Source organism: Emydura macquarii, unplaced genomic scaffold (genome assembly GCF_026122565.2).
Source record: "Emydura macquarii macquarii isolate MOO-44397 ecotype Brisbane River unplaced genomic scaffold, CSIRO-AGI_Emac_v2 contig_968, whole genome shotgun sequence".
Classification (NCBI taxonomy): Eukaryota; Metazoa; Chordata; order Testudines; family Chelidae; genus Emydura; species Emydura macquarii.
In genome coordinates this window covers 9,051,984-9,073,287 of record NW_027131105.1, presented here as the reverse complement: position 1 = coordinate 9,073,287, position 21,304 = coordinate 9,051,984, and the positions used below count along the sequence as shown (strand labels likewise).

The 21,304-nt window shown below is 41.1% G+C and overlaps 1 protein-coding gene across 1 annotated transcript in view; it reads left to right on the top strand.

Annotated features, from left to right (window-relative positions):
* The window catches only part of TKT (transketolase), a 32,061-nt gene extending 12,109 nt beyond the window's left edge, over positions 1 to 19,952 (top strand). The window contains exons 5-14 of the mRNA XM_067544169.1: positions 1,305 to 1,496; positions 2,284 to 2,402; positions 5,554 to 5,747; positions 6,871 to 7,035; positions 7,840 to 7,996; positions 11,460 to 11,590; positions 14,473 to 14,556; positions 14,765 to 14,858; positions 16,742 to 16,864; positions 19,643 to 19,952. Coding sequence (XP_067400270.1) covers positions 1,305 to 1,496; positions 2,284 to 2,402; positions 5,554 to 5,747; positions 6,871 to 7,035; positions 7,840 to 7,996; positions 11,460 to 11,590; positions 14,473 to 14,556; positions 14,765 to 14,858; positions 16,742 to 16,864; positions 19,643 to 19,830 — 1,447 coding nt within the window. The 3' untranslated portion in view covers positions 19,831 to 19,952. The remainder of the gene's footprint in view (positions 1 to 1,304; positions 1,497 to 2,283; positions 2,403 to 5,553; positions 5,748 to 6,870; positions 7,036 to 7,839; positions 7,997 to 11,459; positions 11,591 to 14,472; positions 14,557 to 14,764; positions 14,859 to 16,741; positions 16,865 to 19,642) is intronic.
* Positions 19,953 to 21,304: the final 1,352 nt, after the last annotated feature.

The window sequence follows — 21,304 nt, the reverse complement described above, 5'->3', positions numbered from 1 at the left end:
AACTATTAAAGACATTTGGAGTTTGATTTTAAATAATGGCATAATGCTGAATAGTATTTAGACGCAGTCTTATTCCTATTGAAATCAATGGAAAAACTATGTAAAACTGAACAAAGACCTATGCTCAGAATAAACTTTTTTCATGTAAACCAAAAGATTCAAAGAATCAAAATGTTGAAATATGATAAATGTTACTCTGGTGGAAAAATTAATTTACTATACATGGTTTTCTATATGTATAGTAAATTAATGAGAGAATATAAATATAAATGAGAGAAACCTGTCTTTAAAGATATTTAAATATTTTTTCACCAGAGTTTAATTATTCCCTATCACAATTTTTAATCTGTTTGACATAATAAAATACAAAAACAAATACAATTTATGTATAATATATACAATTGACTCCTCTCTTCTTGATTGCTAATTTGGAAATTTATCTTAAAGTAGCTACCATTATTTGATTCAACAAGAATCAATAATTTCAAAAAATAAATGTTCTAGTCTGTTCTTTTTCTATGTGGTTCTCTCCCTCCTCCCCACATGAAAAAGAGATAGAAAAAAGGAATCAGTTATCAAGGAAAGCCGAGAATTTTATATTTTAAAGTGATGCTGTTAGATTAAAAATGATGATGTACAATTTAAAATAATTTAGTTAAGGAAATCAGTTTAAATCACTTTAGATTATTAAAGCAGAAAGAACGTTATAAATTAAACTTACTTTTTCACTATTTGTATTGTATGTTACATTTTGTTTTTCACTCACTTTGAGATTCTCACACATTAACAAGGTGCCATACTTTCCTTAAAAATACTGTTTCCATTGAATTTTTTTAAAAAAGCTGTGGCTATTTGTCTTTGGTTTTGTAATTTTTTTCCATAAAACCAAAGTTTGACCTAACTAGATCACTTAAATTGTGGTTACCAGTCAACCAATCCCACTCGACCACTGATACACGCTGATATGTGCTTATGTAAGATGATGAAATTTAGAATAATGTTACAGACCAAATGGTTCATATATTCCAGTATTCTCTCTCCAACAGTTTCAGTACCAGATACTACAAAGCTCAATAATTTATGCAAGTGTAAAATACTGTACCAATTGGGGAGTTTAAATCAGACACACAGATTGTATTGACCAATGTGGGTAAAATTCTAAGGAAAAAGACTATACACTTATACAGAGAGAGCCTATAATATTCTTAGTCAGTTCTGTTTCATGAGGTTCATACTAATTTCATATCATCCTATCTTTATGTAACTTGGCATACTGACTAATTTACAAAAAAAATCTTTTCTAGCTATCGAGTCTATTGTCTGCTTGGGGATGGGGAACTATCTGAAGGCTCGGTTTGGGAGGCAATGGCCTTTGCTGGGCTCTACAAGCTGGACAATCTGGTTGCTATACTTGACATTAACCGTCTCGGACAAAGTGACCCTACGCCCCTGCAGCATCATGTTGAGATCTATCAGAAACGCTGTGAAGCCTTTGGGTATGTGGCTGGAAGAATTTCAGTTTCCTGACTTCTTGAAACCATGTGTTGTGTCTGTTTTAGGTATTTTCAAATATGCGTATTAAAGCGAATTGAATTCAGATACGGGTTCACAGCACAGTTCAATGCAGGATAGTCTCAATACCTGTCAGGATCTATCTGGCTGTGTGTACTATACCCCTTGAGAAGCATTGGGCACCTTATGTATAGGAGGCAGGAAGAAGGGGTAAAATGTCCTTTTCATGTTATGGGCATGAAAAACATTATTTTAAAAACAAATATGTTTTATTATTTTGATTGCTTCCTGAAAGGTGATCAGCCAGCTTAAAGATTTATAATATTTTTTACATGTGTGCACACAAGTGTTTACAGGACCTAATAGAAGCTACATAGACAAATTATAGTTTGATCCTTATTGCACTATTTTACAATTTTATCGGTCTTATTAATTTTTTTAAATTACATCACTTGCTCTTGTAATGAAAAGTAGAAGTGTGCTCCATGGGTCAAAGTAAGGGACTAAGAGATGAAAGTTCTAGGTCCTGTTCCCTACTCTGCCACTTTTATGCTGTGGACACCATGGGCAAGTACCTAACCTCTCTGTGTCTTATTTTCTTCATAGGAAAAATGTGTGATATTTTACTGATTTCATCAGTATTAATTAATGTTGTTAAAGTGCTTTGAGAGCCTCTTGTATCATTATGAAGTATGATTAATTATTACTAACTCTTGCAGAGATTCACTTGTATAAACTCTTCAGAAACAATCTGTCTGTTTGCGTTCCTAGCTGGCATGCTGTCATAGTGGATGGGCACAGTGTGGAGGAGCTTTGCAAAGCCTTTGGTCAGACCAAAAACCAACCAACTGCCATTATCGCAAGGACTTTTAAAGGCAAGGGAATATCAGGTAATAAACTGGCAATTCAATGGCACATATCTGTCTGGTTTACATATGAGGAGTATTTCAAACAGCATTCATAAAGGTATGATCATTTTAAGAGCATAGAAGGTTAATAAAGTTAGCGTTTGATTGGTTAGAAACAGGCCAAAATCAGACTCTCAGATATGCAGTCTTTTGCATTTCAGAGGATTCCTTGAATCTGAAACCATCTCTAAAGTTCTGGTTCTTCATTGGAACGAAAACTGAAAGGCATTCCCTTCTCCTCCTCCTACCATGCACCACGCACGGCCCCCCCACCCCCATGTTCTGTGTATTTTATGAGACCAGAATTGCAAGATGGCTGAAATCTGCCCTGATCTCTTAAGGGTTTTTATCATTTTGGACTGAAATTTAATGAGAACAGCTAGTGAGATTTCAGTGCTGTTGAATATGAACCTGAACTCTGGGCACAATTTGGTCTTGCCCTGAACTTTGGCCTAAGACTAATCTATATATGAAACCTCTTTTTGTCCCATCTCTACAATTGTTACATGAAGCCCCATACCTAGATAACAATTTCATGAAATGTATAAACTATTGATTTTTTTTATCTGAAGTGTTTTTTAAATTTCTGAGTAAAACTTAAATTTACAAAAACATTATTAGCTAACTCTTAGATGTTTATTTAATCTACTTAAAACAGAGAATGCTGTCTCAGGCCAGTCAAGTCTTTGCTTGGGGGACTAGAGGGGAATTTGATAGGAACTGTGGGTCTTATCAGGCTCTCGTATGGTGAAATCTGTGAGGGGCCAGGAGGCTCCATGATGGTTTTCTGCCATTGGATTCCTTCTGCCTTCTTCCCTATGGGAGGGCAACAGTGTTTGTGACCCAATAGAGAAGAGAGAGAGGATCAGCCTACACACCCAGTGATTATTTGAGATCTGTACATGACACCAGGTCATCTGTGCAGACGCCTTGTGCCTCTGTGGCAACTCTGGTGGTGCCCCCAGCTGCATAGCAGGACTTCGCCAACTAATGACAGCCTTTGTGACTATCCATAAAGGGGTTTCCCTAGTGTGGAGGAGGGCCACGGAAAATCAGCCTCAGGCAGTGTTAACGCTTTCTTCAACATTTCCATGGAGACAATGCACATCCCTCATAGGTCAACTACCTCTCTCCTTGGCCTGGCTTGGCCTGCCCTCCTGCTTATCCACAAAGAATTCTCCCTTTGATCAGGGGAAGTGCTGCAGAGACAGCTGACCTCCTGTGGCTCAGAAGGGGTGGGGGTGTGCAGTGTGTCCCAGCCACAGACTGTAAATGCCCACAGTGTGTGGGCAAATATGACACTAAATCCACAGCAGACGTGCAGTACTCGGTGCACTAGCACTTGATTGTAGACCATACTTTATTCTGTCGTCCTCTCCAATGTGCATTACTTTAGGAAGCTGTTTTAGTAGGTTAGCAGCCACTTGAGTCTTTATTGAATTAACTTAGACTTTATGGTGGACTTTATGAAGACCCTATTTTAAACACTTGAAAAGTACTTTGTCCAATGATACACTGACAACTAAACATAGCTGACACTTATCACTGCATAGGAGACAAATGTTTCCTCTCATTTCTGCCCAATATGTGTAAACTACAAGAAAAATCTGTCCAAACTGGTTGTACTTCTGAGGTATTATTGGCTGACAGAAAGCTGATTCTTGCCTAGCAAAAAATGTGTGCTGGCTACATGACACTGTGCCTTTAATAAAAGCACCAACTATACTCAGGCATGCACGAAGGACTTTGCCATTGTTGAATTTGAAAACAGATTTTAAATGGGAGGATGTGGATTTGTCTTTCTGACCACCTAAGACAGAGGTCCCCAAACTGTGGGTACGCCCCCCTGAGGGGCATGGAGGAACATTCGTGGGGCACAGTTGGGCCTGGGCTAACCTCCATGGAGGGTTGGGAGGGAGCGCCACCCAGCCTCATTCTGCCCTGACCTCTGCTCTGTCCCTGGGACCACCATGGCCCCACTTCCGGTCTAGGGCCCCGGACCTGCAGCCTCACTCCCAGCCACAGCCCTGTTCCCAGCTATGCCCCCCAGCCTTCAGTCGCTGCTGCCCCGCTCCCAGCCTCGGCCCTGGCCGCAGCACCCCAACCGTGGTTCCGCTCCCAGCTGCAGCCTCCAGCCCCGACTGTGGCCCCACTCCTAGCCCCAGCTGAGGGGGGGAGAAGGGCAGGGTGTGGACAGAATAACGGGGGGCTCAGGGTAAAATGTTAGGGGACCAATGACCTGGTCTGCCACTGATCAGTAGAAGTTGGAATGCATAACACTCATCTTTTCATTACATAAGCAAGCAGGAGTAGCATAGTTTTGCCAAGGCTTATGTTCTTCTCCCAGCACTGTTAGGCACACAAGTCTAAAACTGTATGAAACACTATTTCATTCATATTGTAAAATTTTAGGTCTTGCTTAGATTAAATAGGTATCTAAACAATGGGATGTCAGTGTAGTTTTTGAGGCGTGAATGCTGTTTGACATGTTTAACTGGTATTTGCTGACGCTTGGTATGTCCCCACTACAGTCAGAGGTACGTTTGCAGGATACCTGCACTAGCTTTAATCTAGCTAGCATGGCTAAAAATAGCAGTGATGACGTGGCGGCCTAGGCCGTCTGTGTGAGATGTAGAAGCCCACCGAGGACCCTGGGTGCATAGTTACATTGCTAGCCTGCACTAGAGCCCGTGCACTGTGTCTTCACTGCTGTTTTTAGCTATGCTGGATCGCAGTTATGCCAGCCTGAGCTGCAGACACATCTCCAGTTGCAGTGAAAACATACCCTTTAGGTGAAATTCGTGTATGTGTTTAGTATTGAAATTCTGTTACTGTTCTGGGGCCCAGTCTTGGAGGTGCTCAGTGCACAATTTCAGTTGAAACCACTGGGAGCTTCATGCGTGGAATGCTGCTGAGTCAGGCCCAGAGATGCAGGATTTGGTGATTTCTATTCTGTTTTGCATTTACATTTTTTTTTATTTGCTGTAGCAACTGTTCACAGTGGGCATAATAGTGAAGTCCTTACTCAGCGCAGCCATTGATCTCAACACTTTCACCTTAGTAAGGACTGTGAGACTAAGGGCTTTAATTCCTCTTACTATATATTCTCTTTTATTATATATTTTACATGCAGGTATTGAAGATAAGGAAAACTGGCATGGTAAGCCCCTTCCAAAAAACATGGCTGAGGAAATCATTCAGGAAATTGGTGACAAAATCCAGAGCAAGAAGAAGCTTTCCCCAGCCCTCCCAGAAGAGGATGCACCAGTAGTAAATATTAGAAACATTAAGATGCCATCCCCACCAAATTACAAAGTAGGAGAAAAGGTACCGCACCGCCTATTAATACTTACCTGTTTTAGGGATGAGAGGGAAGGAAAAATCTATCCAGGAAAGTGCTTCCTTGTACTTTCCATTTTGTTGTATGAATTATTTACTAAATGAATGACAATGAATTCTGCTTCTTACCTTAGACCCTGTATAAATAAAACCATTTTTTCGGGGGTGTCTTTCACCTGTCTACTGTAGGTGCTCCCCATTCATTCCCACTTTTAACTCTACTCCTCTGCCCCCACATCTCTGCTATGTGACATGCCAGATGCTGGGAGATAATGTGTTTAAAGGGCTAAATCATGTTCCCTTTATTCACATTAACAGATTCTCTTCTCATGTACACCTGTGGATTTACATGTTGGGGCGAGTGGGAGCAGAATTGAACCCATTGACTTAAAAGGGACTAACTGTGTGAATCTGATGGACCAGGGTTTGACTTAGAATTTCCAGCATGGTAGTTGGGAGGGATTTACTGATTGCAGCACACTCTTTAATATTGGTGTGAACTCAGTTTAAGTTGTTTGTTTAAGAAATCACCATGAATCCTGCATTCAGGTGGAAGTTCGAAGGGCAAGAAATTCTGGTTGAGTCACCTATAGCAGCTCTTCAGTGATGTTTGAGAATATCAGCGTGTGGAAATCACCTGTGTAGAAGAATATAAATGTTCAGTTTCCAGGGAACTGTTGATATTTTATATTTTCAATATTCTTATTGAAGTACTCAGCCAAAATTAAATCAGAGTGAAGAACAAAGTTGTCCGTTGAGTGTTTATACCATATGTAATTTTGTTCTAAATTTAAAACACGTCTGAGCAACCATGCAGTTTTGTGACTGTGCAGATGGTAGAAGATTGTCGACATCACGTCTGTAGATAAGGAAAGAAAAGTGTGTGTTTTAATTCTAACACTAAATAGACCTGACATTGTGCAGTATTTTTTCTTACTGTTTTCTTTTCTGACTTCTATTTTGTGTATATCATATTTCTTGTATATGTCTTGATAGTTTACATTTAAAATCTTCATAGTTTTCACTTAATAAAATATTTTACCTAAAAAAACAAACCAAAAAAATCCATTCAGAACCTCATAACAGCGCTGCTTTATTTTCCTCTTCAAAGGTGGCTACCCGCAAAGCTTACGGCCTCGCACTTGCAAAATTGGGCCATGCCAATGACCGAGTAATTGCTTTGGATGGAGACACAAAGAATTCCACCTTCTCTGATCTGTTCAGGAAAGAACATCCCAACCGCTTCATTGAATGCTATATTGCTGAACAGAACATGGTAATTATTTCCATTGCTCTATGAAATACTGTATACCCCGCAGCAGAAGATGAGACTTCAGATAATTTTGTCCCGATGATAAATGATTTAGCTTGCTTTTAGGTGTTTACCCTGATATTGTAATTTGATTTGACCTCTGCTTAGAAAAAAATGCATGGCAGGAATAACAGCACAATAGAAATGTTCTGTAACACACTTTAAAAAAAAAAATCACAACGTTGGCTTCTTAGCCAATAATGAAATAAGATACCGTGTAAATGTATCAAGGGATTCTAATGATAACCTAATCCAGTACTCTGTTCTGCTCTCATCTACATTGGTGAAGCACCCTAGTAATAGACATCAGTCCAAAACAAAGATGGACAGACTCATCCATAGTTGTTAACAGCATAACTCTCCACAAACTGGAGGTAGTAAAATCCCCAACCTTCATTTACAGAAAAAGAAATGAGGTAAGAGAGGGTCAAGTCTGTGAATCCTCAGAATGGTTGTCTGGAAATAGATGAAGTAAAGGTTTTGATGCTATACAATCACTCAGTAATAATTAATAAATAGAATGTACGTTACTGGGGTTTCCAGAGCAGAAGGATTGGGTGAGTGAAATTGCCTTTGCTTTCCTTAAGTGAAGGTCCCATTAATAGGGACAAGATTGAAGTTCATGAAAGTGAGAGATTTTAAGTATGAATTCATGGAGGTGCTCATCACAAGAATAAAGGGTTTCACAGTGAAAACTCCCAAAGACCATCTTGTACCCTTCCCTGTGCCTTCCCCGTTAACTGACTTCCTTCTTCTTCCTCCTCCCAGGTGAGCATTGCAGTTGGCTGTACCACTCGTGACAGGACTGTTGCTTTTGCTAGCGCCTTTGCCACCTTTTTCACCAGGGCTTTTGATCAAATCCGTATGGCTGCCATTTCTGAGAGTAACATCAATCTCTGTGGCTCTCACTGTGGTGTTTCTATTGGTAAGTGCAACTTGGGGTTATTTGCCATAAATTTTCAGCAGTTTCAGTGATGACTGTTCCCATCTCTGCTATTGACTTGCTGTATGACTTTGATAGTCACTTGCTCTCTCTGCCTCATTTTCCCCATGTCTGAAATAGGAGAATAATGATATCCACTTTTGTACAGTGCCCTGAGATCTATGAATGAATATGCTACATACATCTTTGATATTAATAAATTTGTATTGTTATGGGAGATAGGAATTACTATTTAAACTTACCCATTTGATATAATTATTTTGACTTATATCAGTATTTCTTAGTTATTATAGTACTTAATAAACTTATTAAAAGCTAAACCTCATAACATTAAAGACGGTTTAGAAAACTAGGATCTGCAAAGTATGTGCAAAGTTGAGGAATTTGCAGTTCTCCTTCCTGTTTTTGCTTACTGCCACACCTGCTCAGTGCATGTCTGTTTATATTGGGGGTGAGGGGAGAAAAGCATAAAAACCACACAATGAAAACAGGAGCAGATTTTCATATCCAGTGTGTGTGTGTACATGTGTGTATGTATATATATTCCTAAATATACATGAATAAACTATGCCCGTATATAAATTAAACAGTGTAATGGTGTCCACACTAGGGAGTTATACCACTTTAACTATACCACAAGCCAATATAATGGACAAGTCTGAAGACAGAGCCTTGCCCCTAGCTCAGTTGATTGTCGTGTACTGTGTCGTCCTAGCGAACACTAAGGGTATGTCTACACTGACGGCAGCAAAGTTGTCGCCGTCAGATCGATCTTTCTGGATCGATTGAGCGGGTCTTCACTGACTGCTCAAATCGATCAGGAAGTCAACCTAGTAAAACCACCTCCTCAAGTAGCGCAGTGCAGTGAAGACACCATGCAGAACGGAAGTACAGCAATCGACGGCAGTTATGCAAGCTGCTCTGTGTAGCTTGCATAACTCCCGTCGACTGCCGACGAATTTCCAGGTAAGTGTAGACCAGGCCTTAGTGTACTGCGTGTCTCCACACCCACTATAGTATATCGGATTATGGCTTAGGTGTGTCATTAAGAGTTTTTCTTTACAAACCTTTTTCCTGTAAAGACCAGTCCTCACACCTTTTATAGTCTGTATCTCCCACCGTCTAAATGCAGTGGGTTTAGCCTGCAGCAAAAGCCAGTGGAAAAAGAGCTTCTTCCCCACCAGAGAAATCAATATTTAGCTTTAACTTTTGTTGTCTGGGGAGAATAAGACTCCAGTAATTAGCTGAACTGCCTTTGTGAGAGCAGTGCTTTCTGATCTGCTTCGCAACCTTTATCATTTGGAGTGTTTCACTGTGAAGCTACAGTGGGGACTCCATAGTAATGGTTTTCTAAGACTGTTTCCATTATAAGTTGGATTTTGTCCCTACTTATAATCTTGTTTAAAAAACTTCTTTGTACCTAAAATTTTGTATGTCTACCAACAGTCTTGCAAAGGAGAATATTTGGGAAAAATGTAAATGAATTGGAAAATGTCCTTTTGAGAGAGGAGGGCTCGAATTGTTGTTTTCATTCTTTGAAAAAATTATTTTTATTAGAAACCCATGTCTCACACTCAGTTCAGAATCTGGTGGAAATTGACTGTGAAGATTAGGCACACAATTGTGGGTGATCCTGGGCTTCTGCTGTTTGAAAATTGAGCCAATAAAATAAATGAACAGTCAGAGTCAGATTTGTGAAAATGTACTTTATAAAACAATAAAAAACTACTAGTCATCTGTTTAACCATAATAGTTTGTGCGTCATTACGGTGTGCTATTGAAGCCAATAAGTGGACAGTATAAAGGTGTATGAACAGAAATTACAATGTGTACATGACAGTTTTAAATATCTCTTCCATCTTAATGATTGTTTTTAGTGTACAATATTAGTGATTAGAACATGTTGACTAATCACACAACATTTTGTAATTTAAGCCGTTTTTGGGGGATGTTCAAAAACTATAAAGCAACATTTTTGGGTTTTGTTGGGGTGAGAGTGTTTCTACATATATAACTTGAATCATTTTCTATTCTTATGTGTCTTTGTATGCCAGATTTTCTGCTTTGACAGGATTTTTTCCTAACATTTTTGGGGCAGAACTGTGTCTTAATACTTGTCTGTAAAGCACCTTGAACATTGTTGGTGCTAAACAAATAATGGATAATATTGAAGATGGATTGTAAAAGCCTGGAAGTGGAGCTAACCCTAGAATCTTTATCTGGGGTTTCGATTAAGTTGCCTGTCAGTATTGTTGAATTTCAGAGTTTTTTGTTTTATCCATTAGTTGTTGGCTCTGCCTTTCTGCTTGCTAGTTTTAATGGGAAGCATAACCATTGTGCAGACCTAATGGTGGGAAAATTCCCGTTGACGTTCCATTCAGTGCAAGTGGTTGTATGTACATGGATGTCAGTGGGAGGTTTTTCCTGTGTCATGACTGGCTTAAGACCCATTGTTCACTTTTGCCCTAGTTCAGATGTTATTTTGATTGCGCTTACATAGCACCAGGGTTTGGGGTTTTTTTGGGGGGTGGGGTGGTGTTGGAGTGTTGAAAGTTCCTTAGTGGGGTTTTTGGGCTTCTCTAATGAAAACACCCTCTTTTTCTCCTTTCTTGTGAACTCTTTTGTAACCTCTTTTGTAACAGGTAGTGGGGCTCATACAAGCAGGAGCAAAGCCTGTCTGTCCTTTGCAGGCAGTGACATGATCGGATTCAGGAGTCTTTGCATGGTTAATCTGGAATAGTGCCACCCCTAGAGCTTCATCACATAAGAGCATTCTGTTGAGTTTTTTATTAACTGTGGCAACTCATGGCATGCAACAACACACTGTTCTGTCTCAAGAGTCTTTTTTACAGACCTGCAATTTATGCCATAAGATACTTGAACAGTTAAATGAATAACATGTGTACTCTCTACTGCTCTTTCATGAGACTATTTACTAAAATATCTGGATCCTCATTTAGTCTTTAAACAAATCTGAAAATAATCATATCAATGGGCTATTAACTGGTGATGAAATAGAAGTGATTCTCCTTTCACATTTCTAGCAGTCTAAATCCAAAGTAACTCCATTGTACTTGAGCATAACTTTTGCTCACAAAAGTGTAGAACTGTAAATCTCAAGGGGCTTTGATGTCTTGTGGTCCCCTTCTTGCGTCTGTACACTTCCTGTTTTAGTTGCTTCTTTCTTTCATATTGTTTTATTGTTTCATTTTATTTTTCTGTTTTTTCTTTATAACCCTAGTTCTCCTTTTTTTTAGTTTCCTTCTGTCTTCTTATTTGCTATTTAAATGGTTCCAAGTTTAAAGAGAAGATGATTCTTTTCTGAAGCAGGTAGACATGCATGTCCAGTGTGTGCCCTATATATATATTATTTTGACCTTCTCTGCTGTAATGAGTCCCCAGAGCAGATACTCATTCCATTTTATACATTTTTTTCTTCTTTTAGGTGAGGATGGACCTTCTCAGATGGGGCTGGAAGATCTCTGCATGTTCCGTGCTGTTCCCAATTCAACTGTTTTTTATCCTAGTGATGCTGTATCCACTGAAAAAGCAGTAGAAATAGCTGCCAACACTAAGGTTTATGCTGTAGTATTTCTGAACTGGAAAATGTTTTGTTTTAAATGTGTTTTAATAAGTGGTGGAAATTTTGTTACTAGCCCACCTGATGTATGTCTCAGTTTCAAAGGCACTGGCATTGTGGCAGGACATCTCCTTCGTTTAGAGAAGTCTAACGATATGTCCGTACTGGAGTTGCAGGTGTGCTTTCCAACTTGGGTAGACGTTGTCACGCTGTCTGGAGTGACAATGCTTGTGAGCGCTAACCTCAGGGCAAACAAAATCAAAAGGCAGAGCAGACACCCCACATTGGTGGCATGTTCTATAATTAGATTTCACCAACCCAGTAATACGTGAACTCCTGAATCACTGTAATAGTCCTACCATGAAGTCACATACTGTCCCTTTGGGCACCTCCAGTCTATCTTGCAACTCAGGCAAGTTGGACGTAGTGATAAATGATCATTTACACCAAAAAATCACAAAACATTCAGGTTGCTCCCAGTCCCAAGGGACCAGTCACTTACCCTAGATCAACTTGTACCTTATATCGCACACCAAAGACAATGCTGGTAGCCAATCAAAGCCAACTAAAGATTTATTAACTAGGAAAAAGAAATGTGAGAGTTATTTACCAGCTAAAGCCAGTAGGTATATATACACAAATGAGTCTGTCTATGATTCAAAAGGTGACAAAGTTGTAATAATTGGTCAATTCAAAATTTTTCCAGGATTTCTTGCTTATGTTTAGGAATCTTTGCCCCTCAGAACCAGACAGCATAAAAGAGATTCAGTTTCTCTTTGTCAGGGATTTTTATCCCCTCCACTCCAACTCATCCAAACTGATGGGATGAATTTATGCATAAGTCGCTCCTTTCTGGAGGGAGTTAGGTATGCAGTCAACAGGGTCTCTCTTTTGATATGACACAAAACCCCATTTTCCTTCAGTGGGAGATCTTGTACACAGGACGAGCCTACCACCTTAATTAATGCTGCTTTTCCTGTTTGGTTAGTTACACGAATACAGAGGTTTACAATGCAAACACTCAACATAACTTACATGGGCTATAAAGCTTATAATTGAGATCAATACATGAAGCATCCTACAAGCATTTTATAAAATCTGAACACTAAACACATTCTTGTCAACATTTAATATCTATTTTGATAATGCTAACGCACAAAGCAAGGCTGGTTTCCAGCTATGCCTTTGTATGTGTTCAGTGAGGTCTTGGTATGAGCTGGCACCTGGTCTGCCAGTGTCACAGATGTACCTGTGCTAGCTCTGGTTGAGGTAACATGCTAAAAATAGAAGTGTAGCCCCGGCGACACAAGCAGCAGGATGGGTTAGCTCCCCTGAGAACATAACTAGGGATTCAGATGGGATTGTACTCGGGACAGCTAGCCTGGCCTGCTATTCACACTTTTGCATCTATGTTTCTTTTTTAGTGCTCTAGCTCAATCAGAGCTATCACATATATATATCTGCCTGAGCTGGAAATTATAACTCCAGCTCCAGTATAGCCAAACTGTGCCCTGACTGGTGCTGAGTGCATGAATGGGGTATGTTTTGTACTCTGGAGCATGTTCACTGTGGATGTAAATGATTGCACAATAGTTACCCACTGGGTCTAAATTGGTTCAAAAACAGGGTGAGTAGTATGGTGTAACTAGCTCTGTATTGGTATTCAGTGGGTGGGCAGAAAGAATCACTTACCCAGCGTGGTGTTCTGTGGGGACCATGTTCAACCCGGCTGAGTGTGACATAGGGACGTTGGGAATGGACAAAAATTAAAGCATGTAGGGCAGATCCTCAGCTGGCGTACGTCACTGTAGCTCTGTTGGACCTATGCTGATTTACCTCAGCTGAGGATCTGACCCTTTATCTTCCACTCTTACTTCTCTTACCTTTTTTACTCTCTTACTCCTCTGTTAGTGAGGATGCACTTGAGGTTAAGAGTCTGGGCTATGACTCAGGAGAGCTAAGTTCTGTTGGTGGCACTGCCACAGACTTCCTGTGTCATCTTGGGTCAGTCCCTTAACTTCTCTGTGATTCCATTGCCCATCTCACAATGCTTATTTGGGGATAAATCCATTAATGTTTCTGCTTACTACAGGCTTCCTTTGACTGAATTTGGTCCATTGTCTCCAAAGACTGCTGGCAACAAAAGGTCAGATTCTGCAGTCCCTGCTTGTGTGAAACTCGTATTGACTTAAGTAAGAGTTTTGCTTAAGCAAAGATTGAATAATCTGAGCAACTGCTCCTGTGCCTCTCCTAACGCTGCCTTAGCCAAAGCAGTGTTGAGATGTTTGTGTGGCCAGCAGTAACTGAGATGCAGAACATAGAACAGGAGAGCAAGAGAAAGGGAAAAGAGGGATGGAATACCAATAGTGATTTGTTAAAAGAATTGTTACTTTCTTTTAGCAGAGCATATGAACATGAACTGAAAGTATATGAACTTCCTTGCTTTTAGCTGAGACTTTCCTCTTTTGCCTAGTTTGTTTTGAACCTCAAGCTGCTAAATTGAGCTGAGATTTTAGCTTTTCTAACAGTGTGGTAAGATTTTAAATTCTAATTAGGCCAGATTTCCAGAAGTAAAGAGTGGATGATCTTTGAAAGAGAAGTAAGATATTAAATTGCTTGTGCACCATGAAAAAGCGGTTAACTGTGCTGCGATGACTGAGAGTAGTCGTAAGTGAAAAGCACTAGTGATGTATTTCGAGAGAATTGTTGGGCAGGAAAGTTCACTCAATAAAACCACTGTTAATATAGAAGGGATGAAACAATAGCTAAGTGGCATGAAAAAATCAATTTCTGGAAAGTTTGATATATGTGTATAAAAACTAGAATGCCTTAGCCACAGCTGCTTTTGTAACCCAGGCTGTGTTCCTTTTGGAAACAGGGCATTTGTTTCATAAGGACCAGTCGCCCTGAAAATGAAGTTATCTATAGCAGCAATGAGGACTTCAGTATTGGACAGGCCAAGGTAAGTATTGTTTAGAGAACTGTGGAATCTGAAATAACATACCAGGTTCCTTCTCAAAAACCTTATTCTAGTCTAGAGTATTCTGACTTCACATAGTCAATATGTACAGAAAACTAAAGGGATCTTAGTCAAATAACCATCAGCAATATTTATCATAAAAAGGAAACTTGAAAAAAATTATAATTCTCATTTGTTTTTTTCCTCTCAGGTGGTGGTCAAGAGTAAGGATGACCAGGTCACTGTCATTGGAGCAGGAGTGACTCTGCATGAGGCATTAGCTGCAGCAGAGCAGCTGAAGAAAGGTGAACAGAGATTATTTATCTGTAACTAGACTTTAAGAAATCAGTACCAGCCAACCTGATTGCTGCTGGGTAGCTGAGCCCTGTGTACTGATAAATGTAAACTCTGCTAATCAGAAACAAATTTAAATATAAAAAGATGTTCTAGGACAGCTAATCTGCTGTTTACTGAAATACACAATATGCATCCCATCCTGTAAATCTTTACTCCCGGCAGTAATCCTGTTTATTTTAGTAGGGCTGCCAGCAAGAGTAACTGTTGCTTGTCTGTTTTCTTTAACCAGTCGTAATATACTAATACAGCATACAATGGCGCCCAGGCTGGCTGTGATTGAACTACCCCAACAAACAGGACCCAAAATGATAAAACCTGCCTTGGGTTACAAGTACCACCTTTCTCTGAAATGTTTTTAGTGTTATCATTTACATTTACTCTTTAAGCCCTGCATTATTTTCTCACATGAGTTTTTGATTATTCCTCATATGTTGTTTGTTTGAAAATGGATTAATACACTGCAGTAAGCCAAAGTGTTTCTAGGATATCTGAACCAGTTGGCTGAGTACTAGTTTATTTTTGTATTGTGCCCAGAATGTGCTAAACACTATATAAAGAAGTGATTGTGTCCGCACGCTGCACTGTTTCAGTCAAGGGGTGTACTGAATAGCAAATCTGACCTGTTTATTTGAAAAGTTCTGCATAAATTATTTGCTATAATAGGAATAAGATAATTCAAATAGGACTTGGTACACAATACTTCTTGCTGTAGGTATGTTTCATTGGTAACTTGATCAGTGCCTCAGCATTTAAATAGAAGCAAGAAGCCATTATCCTTTGACAATGCTCTAGGTCGCTGAGATCTCTCGGAGTAAACAAAAATCCTTCAGTGGAATAATAGGAGAATGCAACCAACAAAATCCTCCTCTTAATTGAGTAGCCTATGCCCAAGGAGAGATTACAAGATGTTAAGAGTGTAATACAATTAATGCTTCAGGTGGCTTAGTGGGTAGTTCTGCACACTGTGTCTGGGTAGACAGAGGTTCTACCATGACCTTCAGCTATCTGTGGTTTGCGGCATTTTGTAAATTTGATTCTTAGAGCCCGATTCTCCTTTGCATTGTAACTGCTTTGCACATTACCACAAGCCCTGAAATCACCACCAGCCATAGAGGGGTTATCCCAATATAGGAGCAGTTTTTGAAGGCACAGAGCTGGCATAGAAGCTCCTAAGCCATCTTGATGGTCAGCATGATATGGCAGAGGTTTCCTTGTGCCTCAGCAATCCCTGGCTATTATATTGGCTCCTTGGGGTGGTTGGTATCTGCTGGTACAAATTAAATCAGGCCTCTGGCTACTCTGACTTATGTGTGAGCTGGCTGAGCGTGCAACCAGGACAAGAACAGGGAAAAGCTGAGGTAGCTTAAGACCATTTTGTACATGCCCTCGAGTTGTGCTATGCCTTAGCAGACCAACCAGGCCTCAGACTCTTGAGTTGATGGCAGAGTAAACTCCCATTGCTTTGCCAGCCAGAGGAGGAGTCGTGATTGTGGCTAGTGGAACTGAAACCCTATGCAAGTAGCAGATGACCTGCAATAAAGAATGTGTGTGAAAAGCCTTCAGTCTGGGTCCAGCTAACATAAAGGTCTCTGTGCTGGCAGCTGCCATCATCTCCAGGGACTGAGGAAATGGGGAGGGAGCATGCATGACTCCTGAGTTCAGAATAAAAGATGAGCAAATGATACTCTGGAAATCATTAGAGCCAGTTTTACAGTAATTATGCAAGAGCCTCCCAGGGGTTTGCAGTGCATTTTTCACAGGCATTTTTAACTCACATTCTCCAAAGCCACGTACCGTATTGTACAATAACTTCACAATTCCACTTCTGCAGAAAAAATCTACATCCGGGTGATTGACCCATTCACCATAAAACCCCTGGATAAGGCAACCATACTGGAACATGCAAGAGCAACCAAAGGCAGAATTATCACTGTGGAAGACCATTACCCTGAAGGTAAGCTGATTTCAGCTGGCTGGTGATAACCCACAGAGCTGGCCTGTGAAGCCGATACTTTGACTGACTCAGAAATATCATCGCTGACTTTGAGACTCAGAAATATCATCGCTGATCTCACGGTTTTATTTCTTCTTTAAAAGTTTCCAGCCCTCTTCCTTGCAAATTTATCCTTAAGAATGGAAACTGATCACAAGGGATGAAAGTCTCTGGTTTTTCTAAAGATAATGGGTTAATCAGAGGCTCCTTATAGACACCCTTTGGGGTCCTCCCTTAAACATAGATTAGGTGAAATCTTGATCTTTTTGCTCCTGGTAATGTTGCAAACTCCAGAGGTGGTGGGGTGATTGTGGGACTATGGTGGATGCCTCTCCACACTGGCCAGCAGAGAGCGTATTCTGCAGCTGGTGTGTTAGAAGGTATAATAGATTCTACTGCTATGTGCACTTCATTGGACATGACTCTGGATTGCTTGGCATACATTCCCATTGTTCTCTCTTCATTCCACAATCTTTGCAACAGCAACTTGCAAGCCTGTTATATTCCCTATTGCTGCTGCAGGGTACTGGGAAAGCACCGTGAGAGTAAAAAGTAGGTGAACATAGGCGTACTCAGGGCCTATGGCAAAGAGCGAATAAATCTGTAGAGCAAAAATGCCACTCAGGAAAAGCTTGCTGTCCCTGTAACGCTCTCTAGCATCTGCCCTAGTGCAGTACTGAAATACTAGCTTGTAAAATGACCCTTCCCCACTCCTGACTAGCACGGCTGGATGCTAAGGGGCCTCACTTTGCCCTCTGAGGAGTTGCTGAGCTGTTCCGTCACCCTTTTCTCTCTGACGTATCTTCTGTCTGTACACGTCTTCAGTGGCCTCCCTTGTGCAAAAGTGTCCTGTGGAGGCAAGCCATCACATTACACAAAGGTGAACAGATTGCAGTTTCCATGACCTATATGTCAGGCGTGTTTTACTTGGCAGGGGAACATGAAAAGGGATGTCAGCAGAGGAACAAACACGAAGTACAGTATTGTTAGATGTTGCTGCTGTGGGTTTGTCCTAGACTGGTGGTCAGTGTTTTAACATAAGTAAGTTAGCATGATTATAAATATTGGTCCACACAAGCCATGTTTCTTCCAGGACACACATGCTGGTAGTTTGATTGAGCCTCATGCTATTTTGCACCTATGCTCCGCTCTAGATAGGTGTTTTGACTGTAACTTTGCATGAGGAGACAATCACCTTGGCAGTGTGAAATTCACTTACTGGTACAGTTACACTGGCCTTGCCACCTACATATGGTGTAGCCCAAGAGAATCGAGCCTATTGTATCTGCCTCAGCCAGACAGCCTCCAGCAGCTGTTGCTGGTGCCTGGCTCCTCCTTGTACCAATCTCCCAGCATCCTGCAGTGACTCAGCCCCACATTTTCAATGGTATTTAGGCACTTAGATTGAGAGACACCTAGTAGGATTTACAAAATACCTAGAGCAGGCTGCCTAATTCCCCTTGACTCCGTGGCGGTTAGGACCCTAACTCAGGTGCGTTTGGAAATTCCACTACGTGTCTGTCTGAATGGGCTCAATTCTCTTGGCTTGCACCTTATGTAGGTGGCTGCTGGGCCAGTGTAAATTTGGCGTTAAACCTTATCAATAGATAATTTCACACTGCTGACGTGATCCTCTTGTCATGCAAAGTTACAGTAAATCTGGCTCTTGGCCTGATTCTGAAAGGTGGTGATGGCCTCTTGAGAATTCTTGCTATCTTAGATAGTTCTATAGCTCCCCATTACCATGGTATCTGAGCGTCTTACAATCTTTAAACTCTCTATTCTTACAATATTTTTGTGAGATAGGGAAGTTATTCCCATTTTGCAAATGGGGAACAAAGGCACAGAGAAACTAAAGGTAAAATTTTCAAAAGCAATTTAACTGGCTTAGGTTCCTAAGTCCCACTGACTTTAAATAAGACTTAAGCTCTTAAGTGCCTAAGTCACTTAGGGTAAAATTTTCAAGAGCTTAAGTGACTTGCTCAGGGTCACGCAGGAAATCTGTGGAACTTTTTTGGTGAAATGGGGAATTTAATCTGGTTTGCCTGGTTTACCTAAATCCTCACTAGCACCCTAACTACTGGACTACCCTGCCTCCCTCCCCAGATGTCCTCAGAGCACCAGTCTAGCCTGGGGGAGATTACAGGGCTGACACTGCATCCTTATCATGGTGCCCTTGCAGGGAGGGGGAGAGGCCGCTGCCTTGCCCAGACGACTGTGGCTGCAAGAAAAGCCCCAGGGGCTGCATTGTCTAGGCCAACAGGCTATTTCTGCATAAGCAACTTCGTGCAGCTATTAAAATAAAGACAATTCGGAAGATCTAAAGGTTACAAATTTGTTTTATTGCCATGATAAGGATGACAAGACTGCAGTCTCCGTCCCCTGGCCTTCAGACTCTGGGCCCCACTGCCTCCCCCACCCCCAATGCCCCTGGCCCCCGGTGCTTCCCCTGACTCCCCATCCAGAGCTTAATTTGTCCCCGGGCTTGCCAGGGCTGAGTAAGTCTGCTGTGAAAAGTACTACCTGGATGTTTGTTAATATCACTTTTCACAGCAGACTCACTGGTTAGCATTAAATAAATTACAATGATTTGGACGTGTATATATGCATATTTATTTGTTTTTCCTAAAGTTAATTAAGTATTTTATGAAAAAGTGTGAGAGGCCACCAAAAAATTTGTCTTGAGAACCCCTGGCCTAGACACTACATACTTCATGCATGCGTTTGTCTTTTTCCTAGGTGGCATTGGAGAAGCAGTATCAGCTGCCGTAGTTGGGGAGCCTGGTATCACAGTCACTCGCTTGGCAGTATCCCATGTACCAAGAAGTGGGAAACCAGTTGAGCTCCTTAAGATGTTTGGCATTGATAAAGATGCCATCGTGCAGGCTGTGAAAGTGGCGGTTTCCAAATCAAGGAATGCAGAGTAGTTTGAAGCATTGCACATTGTGTTTCATAGGACCAGTGTTCAAAACTATACTGTAACTTGCAGGCTAAGGTGCTTACAATACATGCAGAAAAGATCTAATAAAAATACAAGATTTAAACAAAATAGTGTGTGATATCATTTTACTTATGGAGACTTGTGTGCAGTGTGGTGGTGTCTTGAATATAAACATCCTGGTGTCCTTTAGGTCACGTTCATACTGCTTTGGAATGTCAGTGTTTTGGGCCGTGGAACATGCCTTCATTTATCTGCCACCTATTTTTCATCATTTTAATTGGCATGTTTCTTAGTCACATAATGTATTCGTGTTTGTCAGGGTTTATTTCCATCCTTGGCCAGCGGCTCTCTCTGCTCAATCCTTAGGTCTGAATGCTGCATTTCTTACTGTGTGTCAATATCTGTTGTAAAAGGCTGGGAAGTCTCAAACGCAGGAATTGATCAAGTAGGAGGAGAAGCTGGATTGACTTGTGAACTTCCATTCAAAGATACCCTTGAAACAGATGTATTTACTCTTTGTGTCATTCCCCCTCCCTCCCTGGCATGCTCCAGTTTGAAACACCATCTTTAAGTTCTTCTTGCAGATCTTTATGGTTGAGCCATTGTGATGCTTCCCAGCGGTACCCAGGGTTGTGAGGCCCTCAGCTACCACCTGCCCTCAGTGTGGGGGAGTCTTGTTTATGCCTGTTGTGGATCAGCTCCCTCAATCCACCAGTCTGTGGCACCACAAGCATTACCAGGCCCCCGCAGGCCTCCCTGTCTCTATACAGGTTAGTGACAAGCTCACATCAACTCCAAGCATCCTGCTGGAGTGCTCAGCCCCGATCCACTGGACGCTCACAGAACTCCCAGATTTCACTACTTCCGAAGGAACAGTACACACCAGCTTGCAAGCTTCAACTCTGGATCACTTAACACCCAGCACTTAGATACATATAGAGAGAGCTCTGTGCAGATACAAAAATGGGGATCCACATCTGCCAGAATCTATTCGTATCCAACCCACGATCCGCAGTCTGTCTTTTATGTTTATCTGCACAACACCCATAGCAGCAGTTTTGGGGGCCAGCCACACCCTCCATGCCCCTCGCAGATCTGCTGTTTGGCAGCCAGCCACACACACACCCCAGGGCCCAGGAGGCCCCTACTGAACTTATGTCCAGTGGCCGGCCAGCCCCCATCCCTTGCTCTTGAAGGTGGGGAAGCAGCCTTAAAGGCTATGAGCTGCAGAGGAGCTGCTTCCCCGCCTTTAAGATCTGCATCCAATCCATGATCCACAAAATGGTCCACAGATATCTGTGGATTTACAGGACTCTCCATATATAGTGAAAACAAGATTAATTTCATTATCAAAGAACAGACATTCAAGTGAGAGAAAGTAAGAGTATTGGAAAGAAATGGTTGCATATAAAACAAAATCATAACATGCTTTCTAGAGTCTAAACTCAAGGTATTCCCCT